Here is a 20,463-nt window from a genome sequence, read left to right as displayed (position 1 = left end):
TTATGATGAAAGCGGAGTCATTTGAAATGGCGTCTATTGGGTCAGGTCAGTGTTACATCTACTGCATCAAGGTCACTTCACAGATTTATGCGAAAACAACATATTTCTAGATTATACGATAGAGCACTAGACTGTTACATAGACTTAAAAAAAACACCGTCGTGCCTGAGCTATGGAAGCGGCGGGTGTTTTTGAGACGTCAAACGTCAGCGAGACTTCAGATATTTTTCTGACACGTCATAATTATGTCAATGTCATCCCGAGCCGCTCTCCCATACCCCAGGCACTGACTTAGCTAAACGCTAGGCCTAATAAACCTTGTTGTAATCAGAACCTGATTCTGAGCCTTGTAAGATTTTTATTGAGTACTAGCTGACCCGGCGAACTTCGTACCGCCTTAGCGTAGAGATTTTCTTTATATTATTTTCCGTAAAAACCTTGTACAGAGTATTAGAAAACTACAAAAAAAAAAACAGCCAAATCGGTCAAGCCGTTTTCATGTTATGTCGTGACAACGGAAAACGGGTTTCATTTTTATATATATAGATGACACTACGGCTGGAGCTGTGAACAAATCCATGACAGAAGAATACTCTGGTCTTCTTTCGTGAAAAAGATTAATAATTCAAGTCTCAAGACAGATTCTTATAATCTCAAAGGTGTGATCATGGCATCCTGAGGCAGTTAAATTAGCAAGTGAAAAATCATGTCTTAAGGATTATTTTTCAATCGTCCTTCACGTAGAGCAAATGCATATTTGATTACTGCGGCCTTTTAAAAATCGCACAAAACCAGATGTCTGGAGAGATCGCATTTTGAATATCAGACTTTAGACGCTTTCGTAAGATTATGTCGATAAACATGACATTGCTATTTTGCATTGATAATGCCTCGCTATAGCAATATTAGTGACTTAAAATGATGTTCATAAAGCGGTATTCGATATAATTCTTTGTCTATGTTCAGGCTGTGGCTTGTGACCACTGACCACGTCACTTAGTGCGAGATATTTAAAGCGAAACAAAATGCCGATGACTCTTTTTATTAATAGCATTTTGTCCACAAATTCATTACCTATCCGGATAAAAGTAGCCTATGACACATCAGACTGAAGTGAGTCAGTTTTCTCAAAATTATTTTCTATTGTAATCAAAAACAGTTGGGATTTCCCATTTCACAAACTGATATCAATGTTAGTGAGCCATATGCAAGATTTAACCGGATCCGTCAATATCAATATGCAAGAATTAGCAAAATTCTGAATCTCTGAATCAACTTTCAAGGCCGTTTTTTACATAAATAAACTAAAACTGGATCATTTTATATTTATCGACGAATCAACTTTAAACTTAGATAGGTGAATCTTAGGGTATTCACAAACGATGTTTGCTTAAGTGAAGCAACAAATCCAACGCACAGCGCTGATAAGAGCTCTGTGAATGGTTCGTGTGTGACCCTGTGAGTCCACGTGCCCTATGAGATCTCATAGTAATTTTTGTGAATACGGGAGAAGAATAGGGTAATGTTCGTTTTCACCATCAATCCCTAATTTTTGAATGATGAAAACAAAATTCCTGTTAAGTTTTACCTACCATAGGGGTCACTTAAAAATTAGGGATTGATGGTGAAAACGGGCATAAGTACACCAAACTTCAAATAAGAACACGTAATTTTTTTTTAGTTTAGTTTAGTTAATATAATATAATAAAACTCAAACTTCAGGTTTAGATGTCACAATTGAGGAATTACAATGTAATTAATGTAGCAGCTTCTATGAAGCCAACCAGCCTTGGCGACCAGTTCAAATGTCAGGGGACTTACCACCAACTCGAAAAGTCAGATTCTGGTGGATCGCATTCAGATTTTCTATGTAGAGTTTCACGTAAAAACGATAATATTTTGGTTTTTAATGATCTTGGTACCGGGGCATTTTTAAGTCTCAACGTTTTATTTACATAAAATAACCATTAAAGTTTACAAAAATAATTCAATCAAAATAATTAATAATGTGATATCTCTACATTTGAATTGGTGTAAAACTTGAATTTTTCGTCTTTATTGAAGGAATTGAATAAAGGAATGATGTTTATTAATTGCAATAAGCGTCTCTATGGCATTGAACTCATATAAATTACGTCTTATTCACCGCAAACCACATTTAAGTACATTACACCTACCATCCAGTGTTGCCACACGCGAATCATAATAGCAGACTTCATACATCAAATGTGTTGCCATATTAGCTAGGCCAAATAATTACATAGTGTGAAAGAATGACGCAAATGTCAAGGTTACGACAGGTCAAATATCTGAACTGACTAGTTTGGTTTGCGGATCCTTTAACTATTAAAAACATCCAATATTAGGCTAAAATACTGCTTTGTTTTATACATATTTTTAATCGCTAAAAATGTGGATAACATTTATGTGTCACACACAGAGGATCAAATGTACAAAAAAAGAAAACGAAATATTTTTAGACAAGAAAAAACTACAAGTGGTGAACATTCTAGAATTAGATAATACAACAACAACTATTTAAATTATGTAATTTTCCTTTATTGAACTTTTTTATCATTGAAACTTGTCTTATAATGTATATAAAATTTGCATAATTCACATAATATTATGCTAAACATACACTCGGCATCAAATTAATCGCACCTCCCGCGACAAGCACTTATCAAACGTATGCATCCCCACTTCCCACCAACATTGGTACCATTTGAAAGCCTAGTTCTAAACTTCATTTCATTAAAGGAAAGGTTTTTACCCCAAAAATGTGTCTTTACAAGGATCCAGAGTAGAGGTGGGCGCCACGCCGGCGCGCCGCCGCCGCCGCGAATTTTTCCACGCCGCCGCCGCCGACGACCAGCAGTCGGCGCGCCGATACTGATACTGTACCAACTATTTGCAATTTATTCCTCTCCTATACTATACTAATTTGTGTTTCGAACGCAGAAGAACTATTTTTTTATTGAGTTGAGCGGCTATTCTAGTTCAATAAAGTCCTAGTATCACTGCGACCGGTACCGATCTATTGTGATCGCCGCTATTTTCCTTACTGTTCGCCTGCGAGTCCTGCACCCATTAGGAATTGCAGTATCTTTTTGGGGGCGATATGTTTTACATCTTGTGGGCTTAGGATGTGTTTGCCCAGGTGTAAGCTCAGCTTGCGCATCAAAGGTCCGTAGTCCGTGAAAATGTGTAGTGACGTTTCATCTGCCTCTTGGCACATCCTGCACGTTCTTGATTCGGACAGTACCATAGTGGACAAGTGCTTGTTTAAGCTGCTGAGTCCAACGAGGGCTCGAACTAAGATGCGCATTTTGATCCTACTCAGTCCTATGATCTGCTTGGAGCATTTTCGGTCATAGGCTTTTATATGAAAGCTTTGGAGTGAGTTAATCCTGGCGTGTTTGACCATGCCATAAAGGATTTATTTTAGAAGGTGATTAAGTTGGAGTTTAAGGCCATCAGCGCGGCCTGACTGAGTTAATGTAAATTATGTGGTTGGCATAATTTTGGTAAATCAAGTATATTATTCAAGTTGCTGCTTGGTCTAGTAAATAATTGATCGCGAGAGGCGCCGGTCCCTCTGCTGTCAAGAAAAAATCCCCGCCTTCGTCTGGCAGACAACCCACACTATTGGACTATACTTTAAGCGAATCACTCACACAGAGATTGACAAATATGACAATGTCTCGGAATGCAAATGGGAACACAACCTCTGGAAGGCAACAAAGTACCTCCCTCAAAGTGTTCTCCGCCTATTAGGTCCGGTAATAAATGAGAGCGAACTGACAAGAAAAATCTCAGACCTTTGCTACATGACAAACCGGTTTATTTAAACCCATTGACACGGATAATCCAAAAAATCCACAATTCAATCATAAAAATAAGATCAAGCATTGGATTTGATCCGAGACTTGCAGCTATGCCTGCCTTTTGATTCCTACTGATGATGATGATTCATCCGACCGATTTCGGTCATGGTGACCACTTCGACTTAGCTGTCTTAGCGGCGCTGGTGCGCCCGAAGATGGCTTACATAGCCGATCTTCGCGGCAAACTCCTCGCACATTGAGAGTAATTACCCGCCGCCAACATAATTATAGTGAATGGCGGCAGATGGACGGGATTTACATCATCGCGTTTTGCGTCGAGTTCAGTTGTGCGCTGCTCCTTGAATTCGCGGACTCGCTTCTACACAACACAATCTCCCGCCATTCTAGGTGCTGTGCTGCCAAACCTTCCCATTCTGATTTGAGAGGGCCCATTTTCCATCTTTTCGTATGCTGCTTCAGGACATCTTTGTAATTGACTATCTGAGGAGTTGACCGCCATGTTTCCGCTTACCCTCCTCAAGTTCAAAGAAGAAGATTGATTCCTACTACGCTAATTGAGGACGAAAGACGCAGGAGGACAAACGACTGACATAGCCCACAGAATCGCTAAAATCATGTGGCAGTGGGCGGGGCACATATCTCGAAGAGCTGATGGCTGCTGGGGCAGTAAAGTTCTTGAGTGGCGACCACGAGCTGGAAGACGTAGCGTGGGCAGGCCTCCCACTAGGTGGACCGACGATTTGGGGAAGGTCGCAGGAAGTGCCTGGATGCAAGCGGCCTAGGACGTCTTTCGGCTGAAACGAAAGAACTAACGCTAAGAGAGATGGCTAAGCTAAAGAAATAGCCAAAATGGACCCTCGTAAAGCACTTGCATTTGATCTGATCACCATGAAGTCCATGGTCTTGACACTGACCACACTGAGTGAGAACCTCGCAAGTTTCTTAACTTTGAAAATGATCCATAAGGCTGGCAAGTCGCCTAACGAATTCTCCTCCTATAGCTTAATTAATCTGACATTTGTATTGTTAAAATTATGGAAAAGGATCATTCTTGCTCGTTTATTCCCTTGCCTAAGTATGACTCATGTAATATAGTATACCCGACCATAAATTTTGGCAGAAACCATACCAACCATAATCAGTACAATGTTTGGAAAAGAAAGAATCCTGTACATCTGCTTTCGCTGCGGCTTCAGCTGGGTTTATCGTAAAAGACTACTCTATGAAATTAAAAAGTACCTTCTCGCACACTTCTAATACCTGCTGATGGATTCTTATCTCAGTGACAGACAGTTTTAAATAAAACTCGGTGACAAAATCTTCTCTTTTAGCTGCAGAGCTGGAGTACCCCAGGACTCTGTACTTGGTCCGATACTCTATAACATCTACTAGTAAAGTAGCCCAGACACCAGAAAGCTGCGGCCTTCCTAAAATGTAACTGTGATCTTAAAGTGACTAGACTGTTGCAAAGTCAGCTGCTTGGCTGACCAAGTGGCGCATGTAATTAAGCCCCGAAGTCTCACCATATTATCATTTAAGACGTGAAACTTATCCTCCGACCAATCTAGACCTCGACACATTGCTGAAATCAACCTGCATTAAAATTCTGGACCGTAGGATGACATAGTACGCTCGCCTCTAGGAAATACACGAGAACCTGATCTTAGCCAAACCCGCTATCCAAATATCAAAGTATCTATGATCAAGAGAGCTAATTTACTAGGGTAAACCACTGCTCTAGTGGCTCAAACCCCAACCAACTGCAAATCACCTGATTAGTCTTGACGACAGATACTAAAAAAGCAGATTTAAAAAAAATACCTAATGAACAAAGGTCAAACAAGGTCACGCCGCCGACGCCGCCGCCGCCGAGGTCAAAAAGTCGGCGCGCCGCCGCCGGCCAATTGTATATCGGCGCCCACCTCTAATCCAGAGTCACTTCTTCAAAAAATAGGTAGTTACCGTATAGCCATTTTTTATGACTATAAAACTGTTAAGTTGGGATTAATCGCTATCCACCTGTTAAAGAGGACACGTGAGATCTTTATTTGGTTTTATAACCATAAAAATTGGTCTAATTGATCCCAGAGGTGAGCCCAAAGTGAGGTCTATTTTCAAGTGACATTTATGGTGTATGTTAATCATTTATTTAGAAATTAAATGTATTTTCCTTTTAGGATATTTATTGGGCTTTCAAATAACACCAATATTGTTGGGGTACCATGATTGTGTCAGAAAAAAATCTTTAAAGTTCGCGTCGCGGAAGGTGCGGTTTATTTGATGTTGAGTGTAGTACAAGTTCCTATTTACCTAAGTGATTCTAAAAAATCTGCTTAATTCCGTCAGAAAAACCATATTAGTCACTAAATAGTCTGATTGTTATTTATTTGTAATGCTTTAAATACTTGCATCGAAAAAATACTTTTCTTTCTTTCTAAATAATGTATTATTTTGTATGTACGACTATAATATAGGCTACAAAGTATACAAAAATTGTGTTTTCAATAACTACCGAAAATTGATTATCGAATGCCAAATTAATAGTTTACCGATAAAGGGCTTGCGGCATTTTTTTAAAGAAAGCTCGATGTCGTTTTCATGTGATAAAAACTTAAAAATTTAATAAAAACCGGAAAACTTATGACGAACTTTAATGTATAAGCCTTTAAAGGCTTAACATCCTCTCAGGAAGGGATAATTGGTAATCGCTGATGAGTTCAGATTACGACTAAAAGAAATATAAGAGTGAAGGTCTAGTCTATCTGGGCTATAGGAGACCTTGCCCTTTAGAGATCATTAGCCGGGCATCGTTTTAACTTGCACAAAGACTTGCAGGTTTGTTCGTGTGTTTGTTTTTTGAGTGTAAAGCCTGGGAAAAGATAAAGGATGATGTCGTTTATAGGAAATTATTTTTTATGGATTAATAAGTAATTCCATGAGTTATTTTTATAAAGAATATTGGTAATCCTAATATTTAGAGTATTAGTATTAATTCTACTACGATGGGTGTGATATTATTTCAGTAAAAAAAAAAAACTGACGAAACTAAGATCATAGATTTTAGGTAAAAGTCGCCAAAAAATGCCAATAATAATTTTTGGAACGAGTATTTTTTAAACAAATAATAAAAAAAACAAACCGAGACAAAAGCTGCGATACTTTCAGCTTGGCATTTGAAAGGGTCACATTGAAAATCGAAATGACAAACTTTTTGTTTGTTTTGTAGTTTGATACTTTGATAGTTACGTCATTAGAATTCTCATCAGAGCCTTGTAAAGGTCAGCGTGGACTGTGGGACGGTTTGCACCATCTCCAGTGAAGATCAGAACACGCTTGACCGCAAGAATGTGGCTTCAAATCGAAGGTTGCAAAAGCTTCGGAGATTTTAGCGCTGTCGGACCTTCTTAGTGCAATCGGATCGGCAGCTGTGCGCACGCGCGTTTCTCTGCGCAAGCGTTCACTTTCAATAACTCGTTCGCGCGTTCGTAATTCGAATAACCGTTGAAAATTTATAGTGATGTGCGTGTGATTGATTCTAGGTATTATTACCGTATTAAATTACCTTTTTTTTCAAAATTACTACCTTAGCTCATTTGCATAAATTAATAATATGTTCCTATTATAAAATCCCAATGGCTGGCATTGACATTCGTGAATATTTGATGTCGATAATATTATTTAAACCTAATTTTTTTGTTAATACTAAGACTACAAAAAATATTACATAATTGCGGTGCCAGACTCTATCATCAATTCAAAATAATTTTATTCATGAATCATTAACCTTTGAGTTTTAAAAATAAATATTACATTTAGCTTTTCCTGTATAATATGTGAGTTTTTTGGATTTTTGTTTTTTAATTTCGAGACACTAACAATAATAAAAGAATAGCTTACTAGATTTCGAATATTATTCTAGGCTTATGAATAATAAAGGTTAGTAATAGGAACAAAGCACTATAATTTAATATAACTGGGTGTACATGGTACCTACACCTGACGATGACATTTTAAAACGACACAAATTAAAATCATTAATTACACTGGTGGTCAACTCAACACTTATTAAAAAAAATATTTGCTTACATTTTATTATTATATGTATTATTTATTATCTTGGATTGCAACGGATCATACAATACATGTTGTCTACTCAAGGAATATTTGAAAAAAATACTTAATCCGAATCGGTCCAGTCGCAAACTGCGCTTAGCAACACATGTGAATCTCATTTACCTATATTGAATTTATTTCGAGTTCTGCAACTTTAAAACATATTAAAATTTATTTAATATAGATTAATATTACATGGATTTTGCCACAATCATTACCCAGTGAATATAAGCCTATACGTATTATGTTGTAACACCGGAACTGGTTAAGTAGAGCCTACTTTCACGATACAATAAATCCCACTTCCTTTTCTCCAAGTAATGTTAGCCACTTGGCGCTTGGCAGCCTTTTTAGTGACCTTCTATCGAGTAGGTTGTAGGGTCACGACCCTAGTGTCAAACTTTACTAGCGCATGATGTCTAACATGTTTATTCGGAATGACTAAACTTGTTCCTATCAGTTAAGAAATGTTGAATAATAATAATGTTGCAAGCTTTTGACCCTGATGTTGATGCAGTTTGTTTTCCTTTAGGTTAGGTTATTTACCGTTTTGTTTTCCGTCACCCAGTCGCATATGAGATGTAGGGCTCGTCCTATTTAGCGGATCCTACCACTGACTTCTTCGCAGATGGCCATCCCCTTCCAGCTAGATTTATCTAGCACACAATATCTGAAGCAAACAGTTTAGTTAAAAATATTAAAGTATCTAAGTTCTATGTTCTTCTGATTAATTTGTTGCGGGTCCAAAGACAGTTTAACTTTCCCCCGGGACAAACTTGACCTTCACTGGTTGGCCTGGCTTGCGCTGCTTCTTCTCAGCACTGGCCCATTTATTGTCCCGCAGTGGTAGGGATAGTGTTCTGGGACGTGTAAAAGTGCTTTTTATAAGCCTTAATATAAGCCTTTTTATAAGCCTTTTTATAAGCCTTTTTATAAGCCTTTTAAACTAAATGAGTTTTATGAGTTTTTAAGAACATTTGAGGCAAAAGTTTATATCATAAGACCATAGAAACATCTTAGTAATAAAGCAAGTTCTTGTGTGCATTTTGAAAGGCGATGAGGTTAGTGAAGTGAGCCGTCATCTTATTACCATACATAGAGTAAAAAATTGACGAAACCGGTTAAAATATTATTGCTATTTTAATAAGGCCTTGAACAATAGAAGATGTGGATACTTTGAACGTGGAGACTGAAAATGAATGACCCAGTGGCGGTGTAGAGCAAAGATTTTAAATGCAAGGCGTTCCTGGATTGATTCTCATTCCCAATCCCTGATTTGACATTAAGAGATAGTTAATTGTAGTTAATCCTATCGTTCTAAGGCGCAGCGTGGGACGTCCACCTACAAGGTGGACCGACGACATCGTAAAGGTAGCAGGGAAACGCTGGACGCAGGCCGCTACCAATCGATCAACGTGGAAAGAATTAGGGGAGGCCTATGTTCAGCAGTGGACGTCCTATGGCTGACATGATGATGATGATGATGAATCCTATCGTAGAATTAGTTATAACTTATTAGTTGCATATCTTTATCTTCTTTTAAGTCAAACCTTAACTTCGCGAACTCCTCCTATGTTCTTCTGATTAATTTCGTTGCGGGTCTAGTGACAGTTTTACTTTAACAACCCCGGGACAAATTTAACCTTCACTGTTTGGGTTTTTATTGGCGGTCATGCTGTCTACAGCTTGCAACCGCCACTGCAAGTCAACTCAAGTTGCAGCGGTGGGAACGAGAGGTGGGAATAGTCCCGTTTACCTTTTAAGCACTAAATCAAGTAATTATGTAAAACCTAAAGAAACCTACATCGCCTAATCACAAGTATGTGCCAAGAGTATGTTTAAACATTAGTTACCGCTTAGTAACAAGATAGTTACGTACAAATATGCATGTTATTTATTTACTAAGAACAACACATATTACATTCTAAAGGTAAATACTAAGTACCTAATACAAACAGGAATCGTAAGCATTATGTCTTTGGTAAAGATGTTCAATTTATAGTAATATAACCTTTATGGACATCAGCATATGACTTAAAACTTTGTATTTCTGTGACTTTGTCGAAAGCTACCTGCTAACGAGCATTGAGCAGGTTTTTATAGAAATTTAGCGTTGCATAACACGCAAACCAAGCGATGTATACGGCTAAGGAAAATCGTACTAAATAGTAAAGCAAAAAATCGGTACGAACCATGTAACTATCGTAATAAAATTCCTTTGAATTGTTAGGTAGAGTCTGGCAAGCGAACCTGTTCACAATAGACGAAAATACTCTACTTATTCTTATTTACTAGCGCAGACAACTGGTTGCCTCTAAAAACGTGCAATAGTATCGTTTTTTGTCTACGAAAAATGCAAGCAAAAAGCATCTGAATCAAGTGGCATCCTATAATCAATTATAAGTTAACAAGAACACGGTGTACAATCCTTTGACACGCATGTACGAGTTATATAATTAGAAGATAATAAACAGTTGTAATTTTTTTTTTACTTTAAATACTGTGCAAAGAGGCTCTGAATTCAAACGTTAATAAAAGTTAATAATAATAAGTTGGCAAGGAGTATTATCACAGAATAAATACTGTATTATTCTGTGATAATACACCTTACCCACTTATTGTGTAGTCAGATATCTTTTTTTATCAACATATTTCCCATACTGAAACTGTAATGTGCCAAACTTATTCTTCCGTTAAAACTTATCCGATGACTGATAAATCAGCCCTAAGTTGAATAAATAAATTTAAACTTTACACGCTACACTCATGCAAGTCAAAAAATAGACAAAAAGCAGTCATTTCTTTTTACGTGTTAGGAAACCCCCACAGAAGAGAAACTGGAAGCTTCTGTTTAATCTTCAGCAGACTCCGATTCCCGTTACACTAAATAACTTATTTACATATCGATAGCCGCCCAGTTTCCTGGTCCGTGCGGCAGGCAATTTCCTGGGAAACTCGGTCGGACGGCCATCCCGAGGTGCAACCGATATTTTCCGTGCGGCGTAGCATAACTATTCGCGTCACAGTGACCAAAAAGAATTTTAAAACAATCATAACTCGAAAACTATCAAAAAACGCAAAACTGATTCGGGTAGCTCTACTGATGCTCTACCTCTGGGCTTCGTCTTGAAACTACTTTTTGGGACAACCTGTATGTCGATCAACTTCCCGCATAGTGTAACTGCGCCGTAAAATATAGCCATTAAGATGCACCGAGGCTTAATATCGATGGCTCCTACGTATACTGGCGTAAGTGAAAAAAATAGATTTTACAGGAGAGCCATTTAAGTGGCCAGAACCATATTTTTGGGTCATATCTTCTGACCTACTAAAACGAATTTAATGAAATTTCAAATTTAGCCTTAACATGTAATGCTTTTGCTACTGCTGTTATCAATTTTTATATTTTTCTTATATATTTTGAGATTTTACGCATTGCCCTTTTACGTCGTCATATTTCTATAATTTCATGTATATTGTTCAACGTAAAGAGACTTAAATGACAAAGTAAATATAATATTTTAAGCGATTACTCTCTTTATTTATGCATGTTATTATTTTAATTGTTATCATGTGCTATATTAATAATAAATCAGTTAGAAAAACTTGTTTAATGTATCGTTATACGTTTTAACGCAAATACGCCCATATACTGTGCTCGAGATTTAGTTAGGTCTTTTAACATAATGTGTCATATTTTTAAAAATTATAAATAACTTGAAAAATTCGAACTGCCTAAGGCGGGAATTGAACCCACGATGCCTTAGGCAGTTCGATTTTTTCAAGTTATTTATAATTTTCAAATTAGTTTGAGATGCGACTCTTAACGCTAAAAATTAAATAACTATATAATGTGTCATAATTTATAAATAAAACAATTTGCTAAATATTTTCATGGCTTTATTTAAGATTTGGATTATAAAAAATATATATTTATGTAAGCAACTACTCGTATAGATTGACGAATCGTATGATTGGGCTTTATACGTGGCGTAGTTTTGCACATACGCCTATTTGCCTAAAATTTTATTTTGTATCTAATGGAAAAAAATTTTTTTTTTCTTACTGACGATATAGATTTGAGCAAAGTGAAATCATTGCTTAAATAATTGGAAAAAGGCGTAAGCGGCAGTTTCGCCTTTATACGTAGGAGCCATCGATATGGCACATCGTTATGAACATTCCGATAAAATCGAGAGTCGCCAATTATGGCCTGTTTTATTCATTGTTGAAGTACAATTTTGACGGATATAAATATGCAATTATGCAAATGCTTTTTTAATTAATATTGATTTATAACGGGACTATTAATGTCATTTTGGAATTCGCAATCCCTCATCAAGTGTTCTCTGAAAGTCAATTACTTTTTAACAACATCATAATTTTATAAACTCGTACATCCCTTAAGGATTAGTACCTGCACCTTATTTTTTTACTTGTTTTTGGTTTCCTTTGTGACTTGCAACTGAAATCAATTTGTCAGACTTAATACTGAAACTGGTTTAAAGCAAGTTTCCTTCTCCTGGCCATGTGGAAATGGGAATTTCCTGTGAAACCGAGCCGGACGGGGCCGTAACGAAATTCGAACGTCCTGTAACGCGATCAACTTCGGAATCTGCCCGACAGTGGCGACGCTAACCAATTTACGGGAAAATAAAACACCGGACGCGAACAGGTTAAATAAATTCCTGCAAAACTTGATAGTTTTCGTTTACGCTCTTATTTTGTTAAATTATTTTAGTAACGTATCATGAAAGTATACTTTACAAACAACCTAAAAATATACTTACCCTTAATAGAACTTACAAGAGTATTTTAATGACGGTAATTTATATGTCAAAATACTTAAGAAGAACTTTTACTCTTAAGTTTCACCACGCTTTGAAGATGTTTATTTTCAAGAATCGCGAGCTAACACTAACCTAAACCTTTTTAAGAAACCCCAGTGAAAAATATTTTCCTAAAAGTGGATGTAACAAAACGTCATCAATCTCTAGAATTAGGTCGCAGCCGTACATTGCAAATGTCATCTGAAAATAACTTTCCATGAAATAGGTAAAATCTCGGAAAATTGTGTTGTTAAAATGTCAGCCAATTCCTATAGTCGCAAAGTTCATTGCAAACTCAATTATTCTGCCGCCTACGTCATTCAGAAATAGAATAAATGAATAAACCCTTTACTGCTACCAGATATTCACAATGTAAAGGAATCTGAGACCTTGATAGAGCTAAATAGGCTTTTACCGTTCAAACTATGCGTTGAATAGTAATTACTATGCACCTACAAGTAGGTATAATATTGCTCAACATCAGAAAATAATAGTACCTACATTAACATACGATTGCACGAAGTTATTGTACAGAAATATCGATGATTCGATTGTAATTACTGGTCAGGTGGTTGATTAATGATGGTGGATTGCAGGGTTCGCTTCCCGTTGAGGTCAATATTGGTGTAGGGTAGACCGGGGACAATAGTACCATTTTTTGGAAATGGTTCAATATTGAGAAATCTAATGAAATATAACTTATTCTGTTAGTATGCTGTAAAAACTAGACTCCTAAGCTACAAATTTAAGCATGCAGAGTTGAACTATTCTTTCGAATACTTAATGAAAAACGAGTTTGAACTGTACGATGTCTCATGTTACAATTGACCCCTACAACGGGTCAATTGTACCAATAATATATGAGGCTATAAAAGTCGTTATGTTTATCTAATCATCACCTTTATTAGTATTCTGTACTCTTAATCTCCCACAATCATCATTCTTTATTAATTGAGATCGAAAATATTTAGGAACAAGTATGAAAAATCAACACTAAAGTTTAAAAACAAAACAATAACTTTTCTTCCATAAAAACGAAAAAGCTAACTGTTTCTACATAATATGTCATTTATTTGGCTCGGATATTGCTCCTGAAACAACAATAAGCATAATAACAATAATAGAATAATCAAAACTTAAAAATCTATTTTTGTATGAGGGTACAATTGACCCCTGGTACAATTGACCCTAATTTATTTATACCTACTAATGCTTCGCCCTTTTAAAAAAAAATCATAAGCCTGTTCATAAAGGAATAGATCCGTTGATCCGTGATCAGTACTTTTGACTCTACGTCGAGGCATCTAAAACCAAACGTTCAAATACTTAGTTACTAACTGAATTAAGCTAAAATTTACATATTCAGAAGGGTTTTAGAAACATATATTAAAATATTTTAAGTAGGCATTTAGGTACTTATATCACCTTTTTATCGACATCTACCTACTTATTTAATAAAACACATTAACTATTTTTTCAGTAGGTAGGTATGCCTATATTATAAAAATATAATTGTAAAAATGTAAAATAACCACGTGAATGTTTTATAATAACTTATTTTATTATAAGTATAGGTACTTTAAAACCAATTTAAAATATTAAGTATAAAATAAGGTTCCGGGGGTTAATTGTACCACGGGGTTGATTGTACCGCTACAAATGACCCCATGGAGACTGGTACATTTGTTCCAAGTAGGTAGTCAAGAGAACTTCACCTAAAATTCAGTTATTTTCACAGTGAATGCCAATAATTCGCTGTCGATACAAAGTTTAGAGCCTGGATAAACTATTGACAACAATACTTTGGTAATAAATAGCATATTAGGCAACTTATGGGCTCATATATTTGACATAAAAACTTACTGCGGCTGGGCAAAAAACAAAAATCCTCCCTGTACACCTTCATTTTTCAGCGCAAGCGCCGCCGACTGGTGAGCGGATGGAAACACAAAAAGCGCATATTCTGACGCTATGCACACAATCTAACGTCGTTTGTATGAAGAAATATCGCCGATGGTACTATTGACCCGTGGTACTATTGTACCCGGTCTACCCTAATGATCACAAAGTTTAAACTCACTTAGGCTGGTTTACACCATCTCAGTTTAACTTTATCAAACGTTAAAAGTCTGTCAAACTCCATACAAAAAAGAACCGGATAAGGTTATAGTTACTGTTAAAGTAAGATGATGCATGCAACTCAGCCTTAGTACGGCTATCTGATTAGTGTTATCGTTAAAAATAAGTTATTTATTTGTGTGTGGTCTACTCCAATAATTAACTTCACACTTCAAAATCATCAAAGTTAAATTAATTAACTTTGTTAAACATTAGAGGAAAAAGTTTGTGGTTTTAAATAAAATGACGTAAACCAAATAGGTACCAAATTAGAAAAAACAGGTCTGCCTAAAATGTAGCAAGTGGTCACAAAGCGGCTTTTTAAAAAGACATTCTAACTTGATGTAGTTTGATAAAAAATTCCTGCGCATCGTTTAGCAACACTATGTGGTCGAAAATCCAGTTAATCAATTAAAAACCGCGACACCTATTAATGTATTTGTTAAATCAATTAAACATTACTCAATAAGTGAATTTTGATTGTTACAGCAAATAATAGAAGTGACAGTGAATATTTTTGACAGTTGTGTAACGGATTTTGGCGGGAAAAGACGTTCCGTTCCATTTTAGTTAAAGTGACTAGAACTTTTTAGTGAAAATGTGTCAAAGAAGAATCCTGTGCGTAATGATCGTCATGAGCTGGATAGCCAATACTCACACAGTGAGCTACCCCTCATCGTTGGGAAAAACAGGTAATTACTTTCAATTGTTTTTGTTACGTTTTATTTTTGATTGTGACTCGTAATATGTATAAAATTATGTTGTGTTATTTTCTACCTGGAATCTATTAAAATGACATACCTAATATACGAATTCGATGACTGAGCACTGGGTAGAGCCTTTTAGAGCTGTCAAAAAGCGGTTATAGGGACTGAATAATATGTCACATTCGCAATATAGAGTTTTGGTTTTCAGGCCAGGTTTCTAAAAATGAGGTGTAATTTTAATTGTAGGAGGTGTAATTTTATTGTGGTGTGTCATTTTTTTTTATATGGCTTATACTGATTATTATGGTATTCGCACAGTTATACCTTCGTGCTAGTATAGGTAATAATTAAATTCGTGCTCTCAAATATCATGTGACCAATTTATCACCCACCACTCATACACAGCTGATACTTACTGTGTCAATGATACCTGGAAGATATTAAGAAACATGCAATAAGCCTCCATTAAAGTATTCATCAAAGTCACTGAGGCTTTCATTCCGATTACGTGTAAGCAGAACGATTTGATATTTACCAAGTTAAGTACTTTTCTGAAACTGTTGCATGACACGGGTCACTTTAGTACCGTTAGCAAATTAAATCATATTTTGTTCAGTTATTAAAATCCTAATATTCTGGTTTGACATGAGACTTAAAAGGTTTTAATAAGTTCAGTCAACAGCACATCAGACTTCACAATTTTACTAGGACTGCAACACAGTGTCGTTGTCTGAAAATCGCACATAGATGATATTATAAAAGTCGATTTATAATTTGTGGAAAACCTTGGGGGAGACCTTTGTCCAGCAGTGGACGTCATTTGGCTGAAACATAATTTAAGGAGAATAAAGTTATTTTTTCGAAGCATTGGCAGAAAACTGACATAGACTCCAATATATACCTAATTGTATAAAAATAACTTATTAGGTTATTTTGTAAAAATAACCGTAAAATATTTTTTATTGGTGTTCTAATTGCAGTTGCTAACTGTACCAGTGCTCTGCATTTGCAAGGCGGCAGACTGTATGTCTTCGCGCCAGTTTTAACGAAATTATAAAAGCATTATGTAAAAAGTAGCATATCGACCTTTAGTGCAATTTTTATCAACCTGCTTTGAGTTTGCCAACGTACGATTGTATCATATTTTTGGTGACGTAGGTCCAGGTTGGTATCGCTAATTAAAACATTTACAATCAAGGAAATACCAAAAACACGAAGCAACTGACATACAGGGTAGCTAATATTGAAGTGTCTATACTGTCTATTGAATGTGTGCTATTGAATGCTTTATCAAACAGTCAGAACAGAACAGAGACGAAAAAACTAGATCAGCTCTACAACAACAATAAAAAGCAGTAGCGATATAAAGAACAATCAAAATTGTATTCTTTGGGTGTCACGTTTAAAATACTCTTTGTATTTAGTACCTACCTAAATAGAGACAGGTACAGTCAATGACAAAGTAGCCAAAAAGTCCCCGCAACACGTCTTTGTATGTTGTCAACTTTTTGGCCACTTAGGGTCTCAAGAATTATTTGACGCTGACTGTAGTAAGTAAGTAAGTTTAGACATCCTGTATACTCGAACGCTGAAACCGTTTGAAATCTTCGTAATTTAACCAAATCACCTATTGTATGCTAAATACAGTGCCTGTTTCCCAAACATAACATTATAATCAACGCAGCTGAGTGAAAGACAGAGTATAACTATCGTTAAACTGCTATGTAATTATTTTGTCGAGTTTTAAAACTGTGTTAAGTAATGGACTTACAAAAAGCCAATGATGTGGGACTAAATGGACTAACGAGTTTAAGTCCTAAGCAACTTTTTAACAACTATTTAAGTCCCAAAAAACATAGTAATGATTATGTATATTTATCTGAATTTCAGAATCTGGATACAAAGGAGCATATGGCAAATCTAATATCTACAACCCAAATCGGTCAGATGATGATGGTGATAGTAAGTAAATTTTGACTGATTAATCGTAAAATACAATAATAAAGTAAAAATAACACCCATCCTCAGTAGTTTTCATAACATTAGAAGAAAACTCTGAGGAAACATTTAGTTACTTCTTTAGTGTTTTAATTAGCCACATTTTTTACCGAGTAACATTGATTACACAAACACGTCGCCACATACTTAACTTGCGCATAATTTCCATAATTATTCAGTTAAAATAAAATCAAACAACCCATTTGAGAAAAGGCGCGGGTGTGTCCATTTTCGCGGCAAGTCGTGACGTATGTCAATTATGTCATTCTCCGTTAATAGCCTTGAACCTCAGCCTATTGGCCACAAATTATAGATAAATAATATAGAACGTCGACTTTAAAAGAGTTCTGACATACTGGTAATGCTTTTTTTTTATCCACAATGAGAAATTTCTTGGCCTGCATCTCACCTGATATTAGAAGATTTCAGATTATAGATAGATTAGGTAGCACGTTCATTTAAAAAATAATAATATTTTAAACGTAGTTATAGTTTAGTAAATTATTTTAGTTAAATTAGCCCGCTTTCTAGTACCCATTTTTTAGTCTAGTGCCCATAGTACAAGCTTTGCTTAGTTTGGGACTAGAAGCGCAGTATAAATAACATAATATATTTTCTGTATCTCAACTGACATTGAGTTGGCTATCGGGATGATCTTTGTTTTGTAGTGTATTGTTTAGGTAGTGTTGTGTGAACTTGTGTGGATAGGTATTGGTAACATTCCAACCTTTACTAGTACTATTGGTAATAATTTAAGGGAAACCTGTTATTGGCCATATTGTATGTTAAATTTATGTATGGTAAAATTGTATAAATACGCTGTTGGTTTTCTCAATAAAATAAAATAAAATAAAAAAAATAAAGATAAAAATAAAATAAAGTAAAATGTCCAAGGGTATTTATTTATTTATTATTATTTATTATTTTTCGATAAAGCTGATAAGAAAGATAGCGTGCTCTAAAATCACGAGGATCGTCCTATTTACTTCCTATTTCGATGATATTCGAGGTTAAGTTAGTTTATCGTGAGTGACGTGACTTGATGAAGACCTCGGGTGAGGTCAGGTGTTGACCTGTCAAAACTCTCCTTGAATATTTTGACAGGTAGAAGACACGCCACTTAATTGTTTCTTGAGTGTTGACTCTAGATTGATCAATATGATTTGTACTGTAATATATGGGTGTCAATGTGTCTGACATTGTAAAATTGATATGTATTTATATTTATTTGTGTTTTTTTTTTTTTTTTTTTTATGTGATAGGAGGCAAACGAGCAGACGGATCACCTGATGGTAAGCAATTGCCGTCGCCCATGTACACCCGCAACATTAGTTTTAGAAATTAGATTTGTCATTGCTTATTTATTACCTGTATTTTATGTTTTCGTAGTGTAGAGCTGAAACTTGTCATCAAAACTGACTTGCACATAATTTTAAACCAACTTACAGATGTCCCCAGCATTGTATATTGTATTTCATATTATTTTTAATAAAACGTAGGTACTTTATTTCTGACATTCGAGATATTATTATATTGGATGCACAAAGGTAAAAGCATTTTTATTCGTCAACTCAGCAATAATTTAATAAAATTATCTACAAAACTGATGAAACATCTTGTTTTGGGATGAGCATAATAATATTTATGATTATACCCGCATACTTTATTATGACCACATCTCACTTCTGGAACCTCGAAAGCATCGCAGCGTGTGCGCACAAAAAGTGTCGATAAATTAAATAATCCGCCGTTTGCGGGTATAATGAGATTCCCATCATGAAGTTGAGTGTTTTATATTCGGCGGCCGTTCAAAAATGCCTTCACGGGTGGTTATAGGGTCGGCGAATAAACCAAAAAATGCTATTTTCCTGCTCTTAGCCTAACATAATTTAAATACTTGATGTACCCACCTAGATGCTAGCAGGAGCTTTTAATAGTATTTAAAGTTACACGCCTGTAGAACAGTATTTTAATAATATTTTTCAAACCAAACGTCAATCACCTAGAATTAGAATGCACAATAGAATTAGGCTAGGAAGCGCGTGCAGCCGGCGTGCATGATGGCGATAGCTATGGCGATCAGACTCAAACGCATTGATCGCCATCGCGCACGCAGGCTGATCGCGTTGGTTTGAACCTTTAGAACCCGAGAAAAACGTTGGTTTGAAAAAGTTTTAGAATTTTAAAATCTACTACCTCAGATGGGATAGCAACTTGCAAATAATGATAATGTTTTATCTACATTGTTTAAGACTTACATATTAGATGAAAAAATTATTTACTCTATCCGACTTTATCTTTTCTTTTTTCTTTTGGTAACCCTAAAAAAGTAGCACAAGCATCCACACGCGGAATGCCCCGTCCAAGCCAACGCTATGGGCATTTATTTTGGCAGATCGTATCTTTTGTTTATTATGCGCTTTAGCACGCAGAGGAGTCATGAGTTCCAATACCAATAAATTAATACCACTCATGTATTTTGCATTCCATTTTGTGAGTAAGCTGACAGACGTAAGGTCAGTTAGTTCATAAAAATAAGCGAATCTTTGAATAATATTGGTTTAAGAATACACCCGAAACTAGTCTAGCGCATATAAAAACGTTTCTAAATATTCTAATAAATACATAAATTTTTGCAACCGGTTTTTTATATGTAGCATTTACAGATCTTAGGACGGGTTGAACCGGTTCCTGATAAAGTTTCAGATAGTTATCTGACGCATGTATAACGCTATCTAACAACTAAGGCTGCTGATTATGTGTGATGTTATAAGCCAGATAACTTACTAATATAAGCTATCATGCAGGGAAATTGTGAAATGACTCAGAAGTTAATCGATGTTTAATTAG

At 35.7% G+C, this 20,463-nt stretch overlaps 1 protein-coding gene across 3 annotated transcripts in view; it reads left to right on the top strand.

Annotated features, from left to right (window-relative positions):
• The window catches only part of LOC135077678 (C-type lectin 37Db), a 95,493-nt gene that overhangs the window by 58,423 nt on the left and 16,607 nt on the right, over window positions 1-20,463 (top strand). The window contains exons 1-3 of one of the 3 annotated variants that reach the window (XM_063972243.1): window positions 7,241-7,387; window positions 15,398-15,600; window positions 17,506-17,577. The exons of 1 other annotated variant lie outside the window; for it this stretch is intronic. In XM_063972243.1, the coding sequence (XP_063828313.1) occupies window positions 15,507-15,600; window positions 17,506-17,577 (166 nt within the window). In that variant the 5' untranslated portion in view covers window positions 7,241-7,387; window positions 15,398-15,506. Of the gene's footprint in view, window positions 1-7,240; window positions 7,388-15,397; window positions 15,601-17,505; window positions 17,578-20,463 lie in introns of those variants that run through there. One more of the 3 variants, XM_063972244.1, reaches the window with a different exon arrangement.

This window comes from Ostrinia nubilalis, chromosome 13, assembly GCF_963855985.1.
Source record: "Ostrinia nubilalis chromosome 13, ilOstNubi1.1, whole genome shotgun sequence".
Classification (NCBI taxonomy): domain Eukaryota; kingdom Metazoa; phylum Arthropoda; class Insecta; order Lepidoptera; family Crambidae; genus Ostrinia; species Ostrinia nubilalis.
The sequence above is the reverse complement of the archived record's forward strand: the minus strand, read 5'-3'. Positions and strand labels throughout refer to the sequence as shown.